The 21,732-nt window shown below is 44.0% G+C and overlaps 1 protein-coding gene across 4 annotated transcripts in view; it reads left to right on the plus strand.

The window, feature by feature from the left end:
* Window positions 1–6,398: 6,398 nt before the first annotated feature.
* The window catches only part of LRIG2 (leucine rich repeats and immunoglobulin like domains 2), a 46,223-nt gene continuing 30,889 nt past the window's right edge, over window positions 6,399–21,732 (plus strand). For 2 of the 4 annotated variants that reach the window (XM_045203516.3, XM_024570097.4), the window contains exon 1: window positions 6,399–6,838. In XM_045203516.3, coding sequence (XP_045059451.2) covers window positions 6,600–6,838 — 239 coding nt within the window. In that variant the 5' untranslated portion in view covers window positions 6,399–6,599. Of the gene's footprint in view, window positions 6,839–10,193; window positions 10,370–21,732 lie in introns of all 4 variants that reach the window. The other 2 variants (XM_045203518.3, XM_045203517.3) reach the window with 2 other exon arrangements.

A 21,732-nucleotide genomic window follows, 5' to 3' on the forward strand; every position in this document is an offset into this window, starting at 1 on the left:
TTCTGAATATTCATTGTAAATATTTTCTTTCAATCATGGCTTCTATTTTCACATTAATGGTGGCATTTTATGGTTAAATAGTCTCCATTTTAATGCATTCAGATTTTCAAATTAACATTTTCCTATCTCATAGGTTCCTTTTGAGTCATTTCAAAATATTTCTGTGTTGGTGAAGACAGAGATGCTGGAACAGAGATATCCCAAAACACATTGTTTGCAGAATAGACACATTTATTTCTCTCTCCCAAAAGAGTCCCGAGATGAGTCTCCTGATTGCTAAGGTGGCTTCGCTGTACGCAGGCCTTCAGGGACCCAGTTTCGTGCCCGCCGGTGGCTTTGCCATCCTGTTGGGTGTATCGCCGTCTTGTACAGTCAAAGCTGGACCATGTCCATATTCAGATTTCAGCCAGCAGGGAAGAGAAGCAGAGCATGGGGGAGGCGTAGCCAATGTCAAGCCCAGTGCTGCAAGGGGCACCTGTCATTTCCACTCACATCCCGTTGTGAGAACTTCATGACCGATCCCATCGTGGGGGAGGCTGGCGAGGGGCCCGGCAACACGCTGATTATCATGGAAGAATGGGTTTTGTCAGCAAGGAGTCGTTGCTCTGACACCTCTCTACCTTTATTCTGTTAGGGTTTTCTTTTCATTATCATGTGAGTTAGGGGTCTAATTTTATTGTTTCCTTTTATCCAGTATATTTGTTAATTAATCCATCATTTCTTATTGCTTTCTAATTTGACCTGTGTCTTTTTTTTAAGAAGTATTTTACTTATTTATTTTTAGAGAGAGGGGAAGAGAGGTAGAAGAGAAGGAGGGAAACATCAATCTGTTGCCTCTCCTACCGGGGACCAAACCCACAACCCAGGCATGTGCCTTGACTAGGAAACGAACCCGTGACCTTTTGCTTTGTGGGATAACATCTAACCAACTGAGCCGCACTGGTCAGGGCTGACCTGTGTCTTATATCAACCTTTCTTGTGTGCATGACTTGACTTGGTGGATTCTCCGTTTTGTTCTGTTTTGTTTGACCACTTATCTTTATACCTCTTCCCCAGTTTCTGAAAAACAGGAGTGTTACAGAGTGTTATCACTATCTGGAAGGGAGACCTTAACTTTTTCTTATAAAAATAGTTTTGGTTCTTCTTGGCCCTTTGCTCTTATTTATGAAACTTGTCAAGTTTCATAAAAATAATTTATTAGAATTACATTGCCTTTATGATTCATTTTGGTGGTATTATCACTTTCAACCTTTCTATTATAAAATTTAAGACAGGAATCTACATTATGATTGTAAAGCAAAACCCATGTAACCACCACCCAGGTCAAGAAAACAGAACACTACTGGAACTCCATAAGTCCCCTATAATATTGCTTACCAATGACAATGAACTTTTATAGGGTTTTTGCTTTTCTTTATAGTTTCACTGCCTGTGTATGCATCTCTAAATGAAATAGCCTTTCTTGTATTTAAGCTTTATATGAAAAGAAAAATATAGCATGCACTCTTTTGCAATTTGGATTTGGGGCTCAACATTATATTTGGGTTGTTTCCAGTCTCTGGCAACTATTATCATGTTGCTCTCAACATGCCAGCACATGTACCCAGATGTGTATGCATGCCTGTCTCTACAGTGTATACCCATATGCGGAGCTGCGGGATCATGGCGTGTGGGTGTTTCCTTTTATGCTGTTTCCAAAGTGGTTATGCTGACTCCCGTCCCCACTGGCCTTCGATGAGACACCTCACCGCTCCACTGTCTTAGTGACACTCTGGATTGTCAGGTTTTGTAATTTTTTCCCCAAAGTAATTGTCTGTTTTATTAGAAAGTGTGCATTTTGCCTTGTTTTCTCTAGTACAAAGCTTTGCATTTTGATAAGGTAGGGGAAAGGGGAGTCTTAACAAGATGGCAGAGGGTATTCAGGACTCATTAGTCCTTCATGTTTGTGAAGTTGGTTCCCCCCCACCCCCACAGACACACACACAAAAACCTCCAAAAAACCCCTGCTCTTACGGGAAGCCACTCATTCACACCATGGTATAAATGACTAATAAGGCTTGTGGGCAGCAAAACAGCAACCAGGTGTGAGACCTCAGTTCAGCAACCTGGGTACTTGAGTTCTGGCTAAGAAAGAATTGAGAGCCAAGACTCAAACAATAAGAAAAAGTTTATTTAAGTCACAGAAGTAGAAGAAATGTGCTGTAGAAGGGCTCAGGAAACAAATTACAGAGGCAAAAGGAGTGTCCTTGGCACTTAGGGGAAAGAGAGAGGCAAGGAACACGGAGCCTGGGGGAACGGGTGTGGAAAGGAGTGGGTGTGCTACATGCAGAGTCACACTGGGTTCTCTGTCCTGAGGGCTCCTATCTTTATGCTTTTTGTCAATCTGATGCGTAGAGTAGTATTTCACTGTGGTTTTAATATTCAGTTTCCTTGACAAATAATTAGATTGAGCAACATTTCACGTGCTTGTTGGCTATTGTTTTTTCTCTTTTGAAGTGCACATTAAAATCTTATGCCCATTTTCTTTTGCATTTCAATGATTTGTAGGAATTTATTTGCAAATCCTGGATACTATGTTGATTATGTATGTTGCAATTTTTTATGGTGCTGTTTGTGAATGACAATTTATTTGTTTGTTTGTTTGTTTTCCTTCCCTCCCTCCCTGCCCTGCCATCCGAAAATTTATTTTAGTATATTCAAATTTATTGTTCTTTTATTTTACAGTTAATGACTTAACGAGTTTTTCCATTTTCATATAGCCTTTGCTTCTCTAAAGTGAAAAAGATAGCCTTGAATTGACTTTTGAATGTGGTATGAGAAAGGATCCAGTTTCATTTTTTTCCATAGGACTACTTAGTGATCTCAGCCCCAGTTGTTGAAAAGCCTGTCCTCCCTGCCTCCCATCTGAACTTCTACCTGTGTCGTAAATCAAATGTCCCATGAAGCCTCTGACAGGCACCAAAAACCAGTCTACTTCATTTTCCCTGCGGCGATCCTACACTTTCTAATTACTATAGCTTCAAAAACCCATCTTGCTATCTGGTAAAGCAAGTTCTTCTACATCTTTTTCCCCCAAGTGTCTTTGCTATTATTCTGTCCTTGTACTACTGTTACAGAGCAAGGCAGGGGGTGGTTCACGATAAATTATTACAGAAAGGATTCCCCCTTTCTGTCTCTGGAGGTTCCTTCCCCCACGCCCACCTCCTACTTTCGAAATGCCCGCCGCCAGAGGAAAGACGTCTCTCAATGCCAGAGACTGGTGAAAAGGAAAGGAATTGTTTATTTAAAAGTTACACAGACTTAGAGTAATGACTTAATGTCTTCAATAAGATACTAAAGTCCTTTAGAATACCCACAGATGCACAGTCCTTCCCTCTCCCTGTGCCCAGTCCGGGGTACCGTGTCTCAGGAAAAGAAGTAGAAGTCCATGATTCAGGCTCCCAGCACCATCAACTGTGTGGCTGCTGCAATCTCCAGTTAATCCAAAGCCATGAGGCACCTTCTCACAGCCCACCAGCAAGAGTCCTTTCTCCCCTTTTCTTCCCGGCAAAGTCTCTCCTGCTGCCTAAGCCGTGTGGCAAAAAGAAGCACCCCAAAACCTCGTGGTCCTCTTCCTTTCCCTTCAGAACCGCATGGTCCTCTCCTTACTTCACCAAAGCTGCCTGATCCTGGCCCTCTTTCTTTCCCCTCAGAACCTCGTGGTACTCTCCTCTTTTACTTCAGAACCACATGGACCTCTATCTATCTACTTGCTCCAGAACCTCGTGGTTCTCCCATTTACTTCAGAGCCGCGTGGTCTACTCCTTTCTCCCCCAAAACCTTGTGGTCCTCCCTACTACTTTGGAGCCGCGTGGTCTCTTCTTTCCTTCCCCAAAACCTTGTGGTCCTCCCCATTTACTTTGGAGCCGCGTGGTCTCTTCTTTCTATGGCTGCCAGGCCTAGGTTTAAATCCCAGCGCCCATCTTCCTTTGCGGCCCCATTTCCGACTCCTCCTACAGTCAGTTACACCTGCCAGCATCCCCGTATTCTTCCAGCTTTTCTGAGCTGCCATAGTAAGTCTGGGCAGGTGTGGCCCCATGGCATGGAGCCAATCATCTCCAAGCTCTCACGCAGGCCCTGTAACCAGGGGGAGTTACTTCCCAGTCCCATCCTGGGTGGAATTTGGTCCCATCCCCCTGGCTCAAAGCATGGCCACAGCTACTTAACACATCCATGAAACCAGTTAAAGGTTATAGATATGTTAAATGACTGTGCCAGGGGTTAGCTGCAAAGCTCTTGCTACCCAAAACAGCTCTGAATGGCCCTGTTCCATGTGTCCCATCCCCCCTGGCTCAGGCCTGTGGGGGTGAGGACATCCTACATACATTTTTCTAATATTTCCTGGACACCCTGAGTCCTGGACCCCATTACAAATCCCTTCTTGGGGCCCTCCTCTTGGCTGCACCCTGCTTCACTACCATCTCCATTTGGGATTTTTATTGGGATTGTATCAAATCTACAAACCATCCTGGGAGAATTGACACCTTTGTAATGATATTTTCAGCCTAAAAGCATGGTACAACTCTCCATCTACTGAGCTCTTTTAAAAACACTTTTTAATAACGTTTATAAGCGTTCTCCATATACTTTTTCTTTTGTCTTTGTTTGATTTAGATATCTTTTAGATTTTATTGCTTTGCAAGTGCTAACTTAAAAAAATTGTATTTTATAATTGCTGATTTATTGGAATAATATTGATTTTAGTATATTGATCTTGTAGTCACAACCTTGTTGAAACTTTTGACTACTTCTAATCATTTACCTAAAGACTCTTTTGCATTTTTTTTCTTCAGATAATCATATCCCACATGAGTAAGGGTAGTTTTAGTTCCTCCTTTAAGACCCTTATGCCTTTGATGTCTTGCTTGCACTAGGGAGGGTCCTTTGCAGCCTGGGGGTGGGGGTGGGGCTCTATCACAGAGTTGTGCAGAAGCAGTGCTAGGCCTCATTTTCTCAATCCTAATGTAAAATGAGTATTTTAAAAAAAGATTTTATTTATTGATTTTTAGAGACACAGAGGGAGGGAGGGAGAAAGAGAGGGAGAGAAACGTCAAGGTGCAAGATATACTTTGACCCGTTGCCTCTCATGCGCCCCCAACTGGGGACCAGGCCTGCAACCCAGGCATACATCCTGAACCGGTGACCTTTTGGTTCACAGGCCGGCGCTCAATCCACTGAACCACACCAGTTAGGACTTCAACACTCTCTTTTTCTACATGTTTTGTTTGCTTTGCTGTGTGTATATAGGGCAGCATTCTCCAAAACAGAGGAAAGAAGAGTATTTTCCTTAGAGACGTGCCTTGCGGATGCTGTCCCATCATTTATTGAATTCTGAGGTAGAATAGAAAGTAGAGGTAGAAAGATGAATAAACAGGCCTCTGCCTTCAGGAGTTTACAGGTCCATCCACCCATAGTGCTGTTAGGACAATGGAAGTTGCTGCCCGCTTGCAGGACTGCACCAGCTGCAGACAAGCAGAAGGGGGCAGAGGAAGCTCTAGCTGGGCTCCGGAGGCGGTGGGCCAGATGGAGGATCCCAGGCCACTTTCATGTCTTCGACATGGAAGGCAGCCCCCCTGCCACCCCACTTTCTCCAAGCCGGGAGAGGATACAAGATCCTTTCTATTACTATAGCACAGTCGTTCTCAACCTTTTGTCGTCTCATGGCATACATACACTACTAAAATTCTGGGGCACACCAAGAAAAAAAAATATATATAGTTTTGCCAATCTGACAAAAGATAGGCATAAGTTTGATTGATTTACCCCCCCCCCCCATAATTACCTACCTTGTTTGGTACAAAGTGACATTTTAAAATATCAGGTGCCTATACTTGTATATAGGAATTTCTGATACCAAGAATTAACCAATCAGATGCAACCTTATTATGCATCGTGACCAGTAAAATGCAACTCCATTATATGACCTATATACTTATGGTTCAAGACAGGATATTCACACCAGAGGGCTAGTGTTGTGTTGGCTATTGTCATTTTCTTATTTGACAGTCCAAGGGAAAAATAGGCCAGTGCCCCTGATTAAACAGTCAGGTGTTGCATGTTTTAAAAATTCCTGCAGCACACCAGTTGAAAACTGCTGCTTCAGCAGATACACTCCGAGTTGGGACTTCGGACTCCCAGCGCTTCACGCCCCTCTTAAGGAGCCACTGCGCCCCCCAGCGGAGCAAGGACCGCCAAACCCCAGAGGATCGCCCCAAAGTGCCCAACACCAGCAGTCATCCTTAGGAACCCGTTGTCTCGGGCCCCGCCCCCCTAGGCGGAGTCCCGCCTTCGACGCGATCTTGTCCTGTGGCACCGATTGGTTGGCTCCTGTGCGCGAGACGTTGCGCTGTGGGGCGGGGCGGAGGAGCTTCGTGGTTTAGGCCTCAGCTGTGTGTCTCGGGTCGCCGCCCCCAGTGCTTTGCTGTGTCCGCCCCTCAACTGTCTTTAGAGGTTACAGACGACAGCCAGGGCTTCGGGTGGCCGTGCAGCCGCCAAACGTCGGCGGAGCCGCCCCTTCCAGCTGGCTGCTCTCGTCGGCACGGTCCAGGTCGGGGAGGAAAATGGCGTCGGCACCCCGAGGCGTCCGGGAGGAGCTGCTGCTGCAGTGTGGGTCCCGACCTCTTTCCCGGCTCCTTTTCTTCGCCCAGGCTTTCGTCCTCCTGCTGCCGGCCTCCCGTGCGGGCGTCTGCCCCGCGCCCTGCACCTGCCGCTCATCTCTGTTGGACTGCAGTCGCAGGAAACTGCCAGCGCCGAGCTGGAGGGTGCTGTCGAGCCCGCTGCCCCCCGACGCCGCCAGCCTGTGAGTGGAGTTGCCGGGCGGGGTAGAGGGTTCTGAGGAAAGGGCAGCTCCCTTCCAAAGGGACCAGGGGGGAGAGAAGCCTGGTCGGAGGGTGCGGTCGGGAGCCTAAGCTGTTAAGAGAAAGGCCATTATTACAATGTTGTGAACTTTGCGGGGGGGGGGGGGGGGTTGAGGTTCTGGAGTTAAAATTCGTGAGGCCACCGAGGCTATGAGTCCTGGGCTGGGGAGGAGCGTGAGCGGGGATGTTGTTAAGGCGTCAGTTGTCTTGGGCACCCGCACTGACTCGGGATGGTTGGGGCTCCTCGCCCACTTGGGGCTGTATCATGCAGTCCAGGGTGTACGTCGGCTTGAATGGTCCACAGGCGTGTGATTTTACAATCACGACCGCCAAAGACACATGGACTGCCTTTTGTTCCTAGTTCGCATTTTGGCTCCTTTTATGTTGCAGTTTTGATACGTAACAAGGTTTCAAACTAAATGTGTTAGGAGAGCCAGTACTGCCCGGAACAAATATCTTTTATAAGTAGCATCTAATAAAAGGAAAGGTGCATTCTTTCCAAAATCATGTGATGCTCTAGTTGTTTTCAGTGCATTTGTTGTAGCAAAGAACCTACAAATCAACCCTCTTTGTTTATGTATGAGAAGCGAGTGCAGTGATTGGTTGAATTCTTCTGGAGACTCCACTGCTGAGTGCTCTTTCTGACAGGCCTGTGTTAGTGGCACCCGGAGAGCTCGCTGGTCTGAGTCAGCCTGGTGGCATGGGGAGCAACAGTAGGTAATAAATGCTGCAATTACGGGGCTTCTTAACCACTAACATAGTTGTTTCTCTGCCACTAACTGAGCAATTCATTTATTAATTGACAGCCTTCTACTACAGTCGACTCCAAAACAGAGTTGTCACAGAAAAGACTAGCTTGAGGTGCAATTAAAATAGGAGGGTGTGTTAGGGTTTTCAGTGGAAACTAGTGTACAAATGCAAGGTTCCTCTCTGCTGCAGAGGTTATTTTATGCGTTTGCAAATGGATTAGGATAGATAGGAAAGAAAGCTACCTCAAATTCCGTAAGAAAATGAACGTAACTTAAATAGCAAAATGCTGTAGTAGCATAGATCTGTCATATCATAAGATGCTTTCTGTTGTTTTAAGATGTGACACCCTTCTGGTTCTGTTGTTGATGCAAATAAAATTTAGAAGTTCATATCAATGGGCAACATAGTCTGAATTAAACCTAGCGTGGCATCTTTGTAATGTGGCACGTGCCTATTTTCTAAGAAATTCTTGGAACAGCTACCTGATTATGACAGAATAAATCTGGTGCAAGTTGAAAAACAACACAGCTTCATTTAGCTGTCATTGAAATAAATGTGGCCTACTTTTTAGATCCTCCATTGGTAGGTAAACAGTAATTAGAAATAGTTTTATATAAGATATATGTGTTTTGTGTCTAGGTTTGATTTTTGTTTAATGAAGATAAATTTCCTGAAGCCAAATGACATTCAAAGTTTTTAAATGTTTTAGAATGAAATTGGCATTTTCAGTTTAAGTGAAATGCCTTGGAGAGCAATTCTGTCGTAGAAATGTAATTGGATGGAAGTCTTACATTAGCAGAAGAACTGCTAGAATATTAAAAGATGGGATTGTGCAGTTTGAAACTGAGAAATGTAACAGTCTTCAGCAATAAAACCACCTGGTGCACATGGGTTTCTGTATGTAATTTTGAATTTTTAAAACACGTGCAATGCTTAAGTGTATTGGATTCAAACTCAAATGCTCAAATTTGTGGCCATCTCCAGAAAGATTGTAGACAAAATCTGTTAATACAGGTTTTTGAAATAGATCTGCCCCCTGTTCCTGGCACAGAGCTCCTGAAACTCTTGTAATTTCCCAAATGGTAATTTCCCTAGGAGGATCTTTCTTTCTAATATTTGGTCTTTGACCTTGTTTCTTGACACAGGGCTCCTAAATCCCTTGGAATTCTGGGTGATTGAAGTGTGTTTGATCTAATGAGGCAATTCTTGGTGGGCTCCTGGATGGCTTCAGGGTGGGGCCTGGTCACTGCAAAGACCAGTCTGTCGCTGGAAGTTTCGGACTCTCAGCCGCAGTCCTTTTCATCCTGGAAGGGGGAGGGGCTACAGATTGGGTTAATAGTTAATTAAGTCTATGAGGAAGTCCAAATAAAAATCCCAAAATCTCAGGTTTAGAAAGCTTCTGGGTTGGTGAACACATTTATGTGCTGTGAAGATGGCACACCCCAACTCCACAGGGACAGAAGCTCCTTTGCTGGACCCGTTTAGACCTCACCCTGTGTATTTCTTCATTTAGCTGTTTGTGTCCTTTATAGTGGCTTTTACTATATAATAAACCAGTAAATGTAATGAGTGTTTCTCTGAGTTCTGTGAGCTGTTCTAGCAGGTGATTGAATCTAATGACAGGGCATGGGAACCCCCAATTTGTAGCCAAGTTGGACAGAAGTTGTGGGTAACATGGGGTCCTGTTGCTTGTGGTTGGTGGCTGAAGTAGGGGTGCAGTCTTGTGGAATTGAGCCCTTACCCTGTGAGATCTGCACTAACTCCAGTTAGTGTCTGAATTGAATTGCAGGACACCTGGCCGGTGTCAGAGAAATGTTTGGTGTGGGGAAGAAAAACACCATTGGTGTCAGAAGTATTATGTGTGTGAGTAAAGGAAGAAGTGTGACAAAAATTCTTTGCTTCATCAAAGTTTATTCAGGCTCCTGAACCTTCTCCTAGGCCATCTGTGCTCATCCTTGTAAAACGCAATTTTAGCAAGAACCCTGCTCTATCAGTTTAGCAAGAAGCCGCTACCCTCGATAATCTGATTGGGTTCTTCCCCTAGGCCAGGGGTGTCAGACTCATTTTCACAGGGGGCCACATCAGCCTCGGATTGCCTTCAAAGGGCCGAATATAATTTTAGGACTGTGGAAATGTAACTACTCCTTAACAGTTAAGCGAGAGCTCCATGCCGCCTCGGGCTGCATAAAACAAGGTGGAGGGCTGGATTTGTCCCGTAGGCCTTGTGTGTGCCTCCTGTGCCCTATACAATGTCCCAGATGGTGTCTGATCACCCTGACCTGCTCTCAGCCAGAATCCCATTAGGTCTGGTTAGTCAGAACCCTCTTACCTCTGATGTTTTCTCTTAGTATTTTTCATCCACTGACCCCACCCTGCTCCTTAGCTTTCAATTCCCATATACACAGGCAGTATTTGGAGTTGAGCCCACTCTCTCACTTACGTTAAAAAATTTCATTGCAGTGGTCCCTGTGTCTAGCTTTCCATTCCCCAAAGTCTTCCTTACCATGCTTTAACAAGTATCATTGAATCTTTTTTTCCTTTTAACAGTTATGGTGCCACAACTCCGATAGGATCAGATTCATCATTGGACCCCCGGACCTCTCACCCAGGACCCTAAGTGCATACCTTTGAAGCCTTTATCTTCCTCCTGACTGATGGATCGGGGATCCATTGGTGAGTCCGACTCCTGAACCATTGCTCCGGACAAATGTCTGTGGAAGCTGGTAAGGACAGATTTTGACTCTTGAGAGTCGGAGTGTACACCCGGAAGAGGGGATAGAGCCCCAGATAAACACGGACTGGGTTAGGGTCCCAGGTATTCCTGTTGGTAAGACGGTCCTTTAGAGTCCCAGGCAAGCAGCTGTTCATAAGAAGCTGGGTTAGAGCCCTAAGCTTCTTTGTTTGAAAAGTACCTACTGGGCTGGAAGTCTCTTCTGGCTTTCTTTTTGATTATTTCCTGACTCCTGGCACTGGCAGTCTTTCTTCCTGTCTCTCTGTGACACCTCTCTGCTTTCTCTACTGGATCCTTGAACTTTCAGTTGAAACAAACTCCCTTGTTGAACCCCTGCTAGCTATCCTCTCCACCAATTCTGCAAACTTCCGTTTGCATTGGCGTGCTCTTGCTGCGAGTACTTCGTTGGCCCCTTTGGGAAACTTGACGTCTCCTCAAACCGGCTCCCCTAAGACGTCTCCTTTTACATTCCTTCTGCTGCTGTTTTTTCCTCTTAGCACCTGCAGTCTTCCCTCCAGTTCCCTGAGTCCTTTGGTATGTCTCCCTCCAAACCTCTCCTCTTTCATCCCTCTGACCTTTTTCCCTGCTCATCTCTGTAGTCACTTGAACTTTGGGCTCCCTGCCCTCCACTGGGGGCTGTCACGGGACTTAGGAACCCCCAAAAGCAGCTACTTGAGGCTGAAAAAGAAAAAGGCTATTTGGAAATAGACTGGATGTTTTGGTTAGTGGGATGAGTTTGGAAACATCCAGACAGTTGCTAGATGTCTCCTTGGACACCCACAGTTAGTTTCACAGCCTCCAGAAGATCGCATACCAGGGCAAGGGGAGGTCTTGCAGGTAGCCTCTACAAAACTGGTAGCAGATAACCTAACTTGCCCCTTTTGCCAGAAACAGTTTGCATAAAAGTACAGAGTCGAGAAAAGACAGGAGCTAATGATTTATAAATCAGTGAGTTTGTACCGATGGCTAAAATATTAGAATGTAAACCATAAGATTTCTATTTGTGTACTTACATTATACATGTGTGATGTTTTTCTGTCTCTAAATGGTATTACCCAATTAATTTAAAAAATGCCTTGAAGGAGTTCTATTCAAATTGGCTTAGAGATAAATGAGCACTTAACGTAAATCAAGTGTTCTTGAAGCTCTCAGAAATAGAGAAACTCAGCCAACGTTTCAACTTCACGTGATCTGGGAGAATTTTTCATGAACGAAGCTAATTTGAAAGTTGTTGGTAAAATAAGGACAGGCATGTCTTTAGAATTGTCAGCATTAAGTATAACGCAGACATACCATTTCTATCTAGGTTTGCTAGTCCAACACGGTTGTTATCTGCATTCAATACAGATAGGTATTTAAGGTAGACTGTTTAGGATTATAAAACTATAAATCCAAACTAAGAATAAAATATACAGTAACAATAAATTGCTTGATGTATGTTAAGCACATCACTACAAAAAGAAATAAGTGAGAAAGACCGTGTATATTTAACCTTTTTAGGTATTTGTTTTTTTGATGTCTGCTTAACATGCATATGTTGTAAAAATAGGTAATAGGTAAATAACTTGAGATGATGGCTAGCTTTGTTTGGTGTTATGTCTGCCTAAAATAAAAATTTTGGTCTTTTTTAAGTAAGATAAACTACTGAAGTATTCATTACTGAACCTAAGTATAAGTTTATATATTTTTGGCATTTTGTTTTTACACAGTGTAGAGAAGCTAAAGATATTTGGATCTATTAGTAAACATGTCCTTTGCCACATTGTCAAATTGTACTGTGAGGAATCATATGCCTCTAGAAATTGCAAAATTGAATATTCATAAATTGACTGGTCTACAGAATATGGATGTATGGCAGACCACAATCGTCTACTTCCTGGTTTTTCCCTGTAGAAGAAAGGTTACTAATAGTTAAAAATTGTAATTATTAGATGTGAATGAAACTATTAGAAACCATCCAAATGAAGAGAAACAACTATGTTTGCAAAGTATGCAAGGTGTATGTATTTTGTTCAGGGGGGGGAAGTAATTTTATTTTAAGATAGAGTGACTGGTTTTTCCAGAATGAGAAAGGGAGAAGTATAGGACAAAGACTGAATGGATATGAGAAAAATAGTTGTAGAAGATTTGTAGAAAAGGAGTTTTATGTGTGGTCAAGTTGCTAGGACTGAATGGATTTATTTATAAGTTGAAAAAATTGAACTTAATTATTGTAAGTGTACTGTTACAAAAGTAGAATGCTGAAGTTTTCTTGAAATATTGGTCTACTCTTATTAGGAAATTGTAGCCCTGGCTGCTGTGGCTCGGTGGATTGAGCACCTGCCTGTAAACCAAAGGTCGTGGCTTTGATTCCCAGTCAGGGCACAGGCCTGTGTTGGGGACTGGTCCCCAGTTGGGGGCGCGCGAGAGGCAGCCACACATTGACGTTTCTCTCACACATTGATGTTTCTTTACCTCTCTTTCTCCCTCTCTTCCCTTCCCTCTAAAATTAAATAAATAAAATCTTTTAAAAAAATTGTAAAAAGCTTTACCTTTTAAATCTGCCCGGGAAACATAGATTTGTGCCATAAAAATAATTTATTGTGCTTTGTGTTTCTTTATGAGATGGTATTTAAAAAAAAGAAAAAAGAAAGAAAACCTGAGTCTTCTCAATATTCAGAGCTTTCTTTTTTTTACAACCATGTATTTTCTGCTTTTGCCTTTGAAGTAGTTTGTTGCTTTGTTTAAATGAATAACTAAGTGTTGTTTCACAGCGACCTGTGATTGTAGTCAGTCAAGCGTTTAGAACCTTTTAACGTTTTCGACAATTTTCCAAAACCAAACTCGAAATGAAGTCTTTTTGACCTCAAACTAACTAGAGATTTTCTGGAGAGCCCCTAGCAAAATCTCAAAGGATCTGTCTCTTACATTGTAAAAGAGATATGTTACACTAATCAGGTTTATTTGGTGTGTTAAATTCCATGGGAAGCATTGACATAAGAGATGACGACAGACCTTCTTAGGTTACATATGTATGGATATGTGTTACTAATGTAAGTATTTCAGAAATATATGGAGTTCATAGAGGTTTGTTAGTATGGTTGTTGTCTGCTTGTCATGTCGAAGTATTGTATGCCACAGGAAGACCTCATTTTCCTTACCAAATGAACTCTCATTAGAACTTCAACCATAGCCATTTAAAAAATCTTTTTTCATTCACAGACAAGTTAGTTGTTTTACTCTCATTCTTCTCTGAAAACATTTACAATCAGCTATAGGCCAGAATGTTCCACGATGGCATCAGCTGAGTAACTTTTCACTCTGCCACTGGACTGAGAATCTCCAGAACTAACGCGGAGGTTGATGAATTCATAAAACTGTCAACCCAAGAACAAGCAGAACAAGAGTTAATTACATGGAACTGATTGAGGATAATTATAATTTTTTTATGGTTCTTTGAAATATTGCTGGTTCTTTAACATTTTGATTTCTGGATGTAAAGAATCCAGAAATCTTTTACTTTCCTCTTAAGCTGTGTAGTGATGATACCTTTGTGAACAAATACGAAATAATTACTTTTTCTCCCTAACTGATCCTTTCAGAATTCAGAAACTCTTAGTAAGTAATTCATTCTTATTTTCACAACAATATAGTTATTTGCATGAGTTTAATAAGAATTTGTTCTTGTAACGGGATACAATTGGAAACATTGGTTATACTACCAGGGCTTTTACTGCAATGTTGTATTTGTGAGTGGTGTACATAGAACCCCATTTAAGAGGGTAAGGTTGACCTCATGGAGCCAATGCTTTTGGAAAAACTGGTCCGGTGTCTGGCTTAGAGGGTTCCCAGCCCTATATGTGAGGGAGGAAGGTCACTTTTTTTTTTTTTTTTTTAAAGATTTTATGTATGTATTTTTAGAGAGGGGAAGGGAGGGAAAAAGAGAGAGAGAGAGAAACATTGATGTGGGAGAGAGACATGGATCGGTTGCCTCTCTCACACCCCCAACTGGGGGACCTGGCCTGCAACCCAGCATGTGCCCTGACTGGGAATTGAACCAGTGACCTTTTGGTTTGCAGGCCGGCATTCAATCCACTGAGCCACACCAGCCAGGGCAGAAGGTCACTTTCTGATAGGCCTAGGAACCTCAGGATGTGTTAGGGGGGGAGGTCTGGTGACTAATTCCTGGATTGACTTCCTAGCCTTGAGAGGCTTTTAAAAGTCTAATCTGAGATTTCTTATGAAGAGTTCCAGCAAAAGTAAACTAACAAAGAGCCTATATGGTTAATCGGTACCCTTGCTATACTTAATGTAAGTAATCAGGACAAATCTAATGAGACCACAGTTATTTTGTACACAAAGAATTAAAAGTTTGTAGAGGAAAAAAAAAAAATTTTCGTTTCAGTGCAGAACTATAGTGTACTGTTGTGGAGTCCATCTTACACATTTTGCCAGGTTATACCAAATTCCCAATTCACTGTGTCCTCTAGTATCTGCTGTAACTCACTGAACTAATGTTTCCAACTGTTTTCCTGCCCTCCTGTCTTGGCATCACTGAGAACTAAAACTGCCCCTCTCCCGAAACCCTGCAAGCTGAAGCTGAATGACTTGATATAGACTCAGAAAATAATGACCACAGCAGATTATGTGTGGGCAGCCTGTGTGCCTGCTGCCTAATGGGCCACTTAGAGTCCAGCGTCACCAGAGGCGTTCAGACTGTAGGCTGGGACATGCTGCAGACAGCTGCTTGTCATTCTGACTTTGTCATTCAAAGACGCTGCAAATTCAAGTCTAAAAAATCTCAGCTTGCTGTCCTCTGGACTCAGGAACTGAGTTTCTGGCTATTAATGTTTATTTTTCTCTTACTTCCATAGAAACTGTCCTCATTAAATGCCTCACTGCTAGCACCACCGAGCACATACCCTCCAGCACCAAGTCCCAGCAGAAGCTCACCTGGTCCTTGGTGAACGAAGGCTGCTGAATGAGAAAATAGATTGATACTGTTCAGAGGAAAGAAAAATGTTCTTTCCTGTAACAAGAGAGGGTACTGACAAAGATTCTTTGCTTGACCAAATTTTAGACTCCTGAAAGTTTTTCTCCTAGGCCCATCTGTGTACTTCCTTGTAAAGTGCAGTTTTAGCAAGAACTCTGCTAAGTTATTTTAGCTGTAAGCCCCCACCCTTGATCCCTGATACCTTTGATATCTGATTGAATTTCTTATCTTCCACCATCCCCCAGGTGATGTTTGATCGCCCTCACCTTTTGCCTTTCTTCTGTAAGAATTCCATTAGGTCTGTTAGCCAGAACCCTCCCTCCCCCCAGGAGTTGCCTCTTAGTAATTTTCCATCCACTGGCCTTGGCTGACCACCCTTCCCCTCGGCTATAAGTTCCCGCTTCACCATGCAGTATTTGGAATTGAGCCCTATCTCTTCCTCCATAGAAAAATTTTATCACAGTGGTCCCTATACCAATAGAGATAACCTGTACCACCTTGAATAAGGTCTTCTTACTGGGTTTTAACAAATGTCATTGAATATGTTCTTCTTTTGACAGGGAGTTTTTCCTGGACATTTGGTGTCACTGAAATGAGATTTGCTAGGATGGCTCTGGCTCATGGAAATGTGGTTTGGGAAGAAAGAGGATAAAGGAGTGGGGGATGTGGAACCTTCGATTCCTCAGAGGTCATGTGGTCGTCCATGGCATGGAGCAGTAGGCTGTGTGGCTCTCAGTTACTAAAGATAGAATTTATCAGGGAATTTAGAGATGGACCCAATAACCAGCGCATTGGTTCAGTCCCTTGGTTATTTGTAATAGCTAAGATGAAATTAAAAGAGAGTGCTGGGTCAGGCCTTGATGCTAGAACAAGCTCAGATTTCAGAGAGTCTAAGCTTTGGCCACTTTCCTCAAAGCTGACCTCCAAAGGAAAAATTAGGCAAGGACAACAGAAAGGACCTCTAGACCTCTGGTCACCAAGAAAGTTGGTGTGTGGGAAGGGTGAAACCAAGAAACTGTATGAAACCAGGGAGTATAGTGTGAAGGAGTGGCTTCATTTTTTGGATGGGTAACAGCTTCCAGAAGAACCTTTACTAAAATGTGCTGTGAGAGTAATTGATTTAGGAGCCGAATCTGGTTTTAAATACTGCAGTGGAGGAGGAGCATGTTTGGGTTGATGCAGGATTTATAGCTCATTATGGAGCAGTCACAGGGGGCTCTATGTGGTCCAGACACAAAGGTTATTCCCAGGGGAATATCCAGGCTGGTGGACTGCCTCAAAGCCCCTGTAAGATCTCTTTACCCTGACAAAGGGGACTGACTGCCCATTTGCCCCATAAATGCCACGTGGGATACCTCTTGATGAAGGAATGGTAAGTTTTCTATGTTAGCCTTGTGGTATTATCTTTATGATACAGGAATGTTCACCTGCTGAATATGCCTGTTACTGAGTTCATAGTAAATACTGTAGGTGAGGGGGACTCTTTTTCATGGACACCCTGTGTAACCTTATTGCTGCATAACCAAGGGGTAGTCGGGGAAGCCTTCTGTATTTGCCGTCTCAGCTTTGCGACCGGGTCTCAGATGCTAATAAAAACATTAGGTTAATTAAACAGGTGAATGAGGAAAAGCAGAAGCAAGAGTCAATGAACTGGTCTTAAAAAAGTGAATATAGTGAATATGTTAGGGGCAAATAAAGGAAAAAGAAAGGGAAAAATCACTGGACTCCCCCCCCCCCTCCCCCCCGCCGGCAGAATAGAAAGCTTTAGAGGGTTAAGAAATGGGGTGAATCAAACAGACATCGATGGGGTAAAAACAAAAGTTTTAACTCAGGACTACCTAGGTTTGGGTGGGCCAGAACGCTCTCCTGGTCTTCCAACTTCAGAGAACTCCAAACAAGTCTGCTCTATTTACTTCAGTTTGAGTGAAAGTTAAAAGTCCAAAGCAGACGTTACAGTGAGAAATCTGACCAGCAATTACTTGAGACTTTGGCTGGGCAGATTAAATTAGATGAAAATTGACATAAGGGCCAGAGTAGCTGGGCTGAACTCATGCTGGGAGGGGGTGGGTATCTAAAGCCTCTTGCATAAGGATGGGTAAAATGGTCAGGAGTTGGAGAAGTTTTCAGGATTCCTTGATATGGGAACCTCTTACACGGTGGTACCAAACCCATCGGTGAAGCGATGACATAATTGAGAGAGATGAAAGTTGGAATGTTAAATAGGCTGTATGTAAAGAAATTGTGTCTCCTTTATGTGACTATATTATGGAAATGATGTTATATCTGGCTGGGGAACACTACCCCTGTGTGGTATTGTAAAACCAAACCTATTCGTAAAGTCCTAATGGCGGTTACAGTGAGGAGTGTGAGGTCAAAGTTTGTAGGAGGGCGTGTTTGCAGAGGCTGCACCTGATTGTGTTATGGAGGTGGACGTTGTGTCTGTCTGGGGAGTGTGTCTTCTACCTAATACTGTAAAACCGAAGGCATGTAAACCCACCCTTCCGGCAGTGTTAATTGGACAGTCTGAGTGGGGACCAGTGAGATCGCTCGCCCCACGTGGTGCCGAGTGGAAGGTGGAGCGCTGACTTGGGCACGTTCCCTGTGTGACGGCCCTGTGTGAGAGTGGCAGAGGGGCTTAGGTCACAAGCCTCTGACTCTCTCCCAGCAGTGACTCCGGAGACTTTGGACTGGAGCATTTCCATTTAAACGGCAATTATTTGCCTGCTGTTGGACATTAATTGAAACTGCCATGATGACTAAAAGTCATAAAATAATCGTGAAACCTGACATACCCGTGATGTCTTGCATAATGTCAGATAAAGACTCCAGTAGTGCTCAGAAGAGTTGGTGATAAAATGGAAATGGTTTAGGTGGGTCATTGTGCTACCTGGGGAATGCAAGGAAGAGGTACTGAAGAGCAGAGAGCCGTTCCCCCTGACTGACTTGGAACTGTGCTAGCTTCTCTTAGGCACTGCCCCCTATAGACAGCTCCTACCTGACTGACCAGGAGCTGCTTGGTCTGTGGATGCAGTTCCAGGATGAATGGCTAACACTCTATTTGGAAGGCTACCACTCTGAGGAAGGTAAAGACAAATCAGCTCAGTGGGCTGAATTCCCATGCTACTTTCCTAGCAGTAGTGGAAGAATGACAATGGTAAAAAGCCCCTGTGTTTGGGCTTTTACAGTAGTACTAACTCATGGGCAATGGCCGGGGCCTAGCCATAGGTCCGGCAGAAGAGCAGTGGAAACCTGGCCTGTTAAAGGGATGCCCATATGGGGTGCAGATTGTCCTGTGGAAATCACTCTGAGACTTTGAGGGGTGCATTAAAATAGGATATGTTGATTACCATCAGAAGGACCCCTTCTAGGCTTAGCAGGTGATTGGAATCAACAGGCAGATACCCCTGTGGCTCCATGAAGTGGATGGACATGGGGGCTGCAGCAGTGCAGAGATGGACAGGAGCTCCGTGGGCTCCTCTTGCACCCTCTGAGGCTCAGAATGCCGGTAAGCTCTGTCCCGACTGCCAGGAAAAGAGGCAGACTACAGGTGGCTGTGTGGCACATTCTCCAGTGGGAAGGCCCTGAGTGGAGCTGGCAAGTGATAACTGATGCTGATACAGCCCTTGGGGCTACAAATGGGGCCCGACAGGAAGGTGCTTTATCTGACGGCAGATGTAAATGCTCGGGGTGCTATAAGAGAATCCGATGGCAGGTAAGTGTACCAGTTTGGATGGCCGGCCGTGATTTCTGGAGAGCAGGGGATACACTTCACGGCCCACAATGCCCAACATTGGGCAGGGAGATGCCCTCCTTAGAGTACAGTAAGTCCTCCCTTAACGTCACCGACAGGTTCTTGGAACTGTGGTGAGTTAATGTGTGATGAACCTGACCCTGTCTTTTACTGTGGGCTAATGGATACAAACACATTCTGCAGCATCTCATCACTGTTACAAGGGAGTGATGTTTTTGAGGACAGGCTTTAGTAGTGGCGTGGAGAGTTAGAATGGGCAGTGAAAGCCCTGGCAGTCTTCAAAGGGGGGAGGTAAAGGTGGGAGGGACTGGCTTGCACACCGTCCTGAGAGTGTGCTCACACCCAGCGTCTGGTGGCCCCAGTAGACAGAGTTAGTCCTCTTTTTCTGTGGATGCGAAGGAGAGGGGGTGGGGCAGGATGCTGGAGGATGATGCAGTTCTCACTAACGGAGGAGTGTGCTGTACTTTTTTCTTCTCCATGCACCTCAACTTTTTTTCCTGCTTGAAGAGTGGCCATAGGACCAGGGCTGCAAAATGCAGGTGCTGGAAACAGGGATGATGCCAAAGCGAGAAATTATATTTTTAAATTTTGGGTCAGAATTCCTGAGGGCCTGATGCGGTACATTGTGCCTTCATGCCATCTAGCAAAATTGAGGTTAACAGTGGATGCCAGTGTATTGGCTGGAGGTAGAAAATAGCTCAGTAGTTCTTGCACCTGTGAGACTTTACCCTAACCGAATGGAGTGAGCTGCGGGGAGGCACTTGCCGGACTAGTATTGCTGTTTGCAGCCTAGACCAGCACAGTGGCGGAACCTGATGTCCCTTCCAAGGGTGGGAGGGTTGGGGTATAAATGGAGAGAAGGAGCAATAGTAGATGAGGGTAAAGGAACAAGTAAGTGGTTGCGGAGTGGGGGGAACCCAATTTAATACCTCAGGGGACGGTGTTGTGCGTTAGCTCAGGTGTACCAGTCAACTAAAAGGGGGGAACCCTGTGTTTGCCCAGACCCCTCCTGCCTGGGAAGCTGACAAGACTGAATGGAAGCCCGCGGACCCGAGCGGCCTTGCCTGGAAGACGTTTTTCACGTACAGTGTTTTTCTGTTAGGGGTTCTGTGGCCAGACACTAAGAGGGCGGGCTGTGGAATAATAGGAAAAATACATACTGGTCTCTGCCCCTGGTTCCTGGCACAGAGCTCCTGAAACCCTTGTAATTTCCTAAGTGATAAGATCACTTATAGGAGCTTCTTTTGTTCTAATATTTAGTCTTTGAAATTTTTCTTTAATTGCTTCAAACCACAAAGTAGTGAACTGAAAACGAATCCTTTTTAAAAAGGTACAGATTAGATTTTCCTTCCATTTAAGGGCCCTCATGTTTTCCTCGGTTGTTACTGTCTACCTTTATTTTCCATGTCCTCCTTCCATTAGTGTCCATATTTTTACCACTTCTCCCAGAGAAATGAGACTAGCTGTGGGGATGAGCACACAGTGCGCCAGAAGCCTGTTTCGTTCTGGTCACTGCAGGCAGTGTTCTTCTCCATTAGCCTCTAGGCCTCCGTAGGCAGGAATCAGTGGGAAACTTTTCTTGCTCTGGAGTGTAGACTTGCTGTTCCAAGTCTGCCCTCCAGAGTAAAGAGCTGTGCTTGTTCCTGGAAAGGTCCCCTGCCCCTCTTGTCCCCTCAGCCCTCAGATCCTCAGCACCCACCGGATCTGCCATGAGACCGTCAGCACCGGTCTACCACTCCCTTTGTTCTTCTTTACCAGTCTCCATGAGGATCTCGGGGCTTGCAGGCGCTCTCCCCTCTCCCAGAGACACCCTGGCCCAATCCTTGGCTTTATTTTTATCTTTAGCAGCCATCATCTTCTGATAGGCCACACGTTTTACTTTGTCTTCTTTGCAGTAGAATATACGTATCTTCAAGGCGTGGCTTTTGTCTGCTTATTCATTGCTGTAGATCAGCAATTTTTCACCCAGTCGCCATAAGAACTTTTAAAACAGGCAGTACATGACTGTTTAGTCAGGGGCACTGACCTCTTTTCCCTTAGGTTGTCAAATTAAAAAAAAAAAAAACAGCTAACACAACAATAACTGTCTGGTGTGAATGGCAAAAAATAGGTTTTTTCATGTGCCACAGAATTTCAGTAATTTATGTGGGCCGCGGGATGGAAGAGGTGGAAGATCGCTGCTATAGATGAACGGTGACCTGCAGTGGGTACTCAGAAACATTTGTTGAGGGAATGCGGTAGATGAGTTACAGAACCTGTGTGGCTGTGCCTTTTGAGGGAGATTAGGAGAAACTCTCAAATTAAACAGTTCTCTCTCATTTGCTTCTCTAATATCTTATTAAATGATTTATTTTTAAGGTACTTCATTCTCCATAGTAAGCAAGTGAACGAATTAGAGTTTTAGCTAATTATTTGTATTTTAAAATCATCTTTTAAAAAAGGGAAAATATGAAGTATAAGGACATTACATTACTAATTCTAACCCCCATCTCATACTGTCTGGGATGTTTTGTCTAATTGTACCAAAATTCACAAAAATTTTTGCATGCACAAATAATCTTTCATTTATTCTGATAATCTTTTTCTTTAATAGGGCTCTGCAACATCTATTAGATAGTTACTAAATATTACT

This window comes from Desmodus rotundus, chromosome 12 (genome assembly GCF_022682495.2).
Source record: "Desmodus rotundus isolate HL8 chromosome 12, HLdesRot8A.1, whole genome shotgun sequence".
Taxonomy (NCBI): Eukaryota; Metazoa; Chordata; class Mammalia; order Chiroptera; family Phyllostomidae; genus Desmodus; species Desmodus rotundus.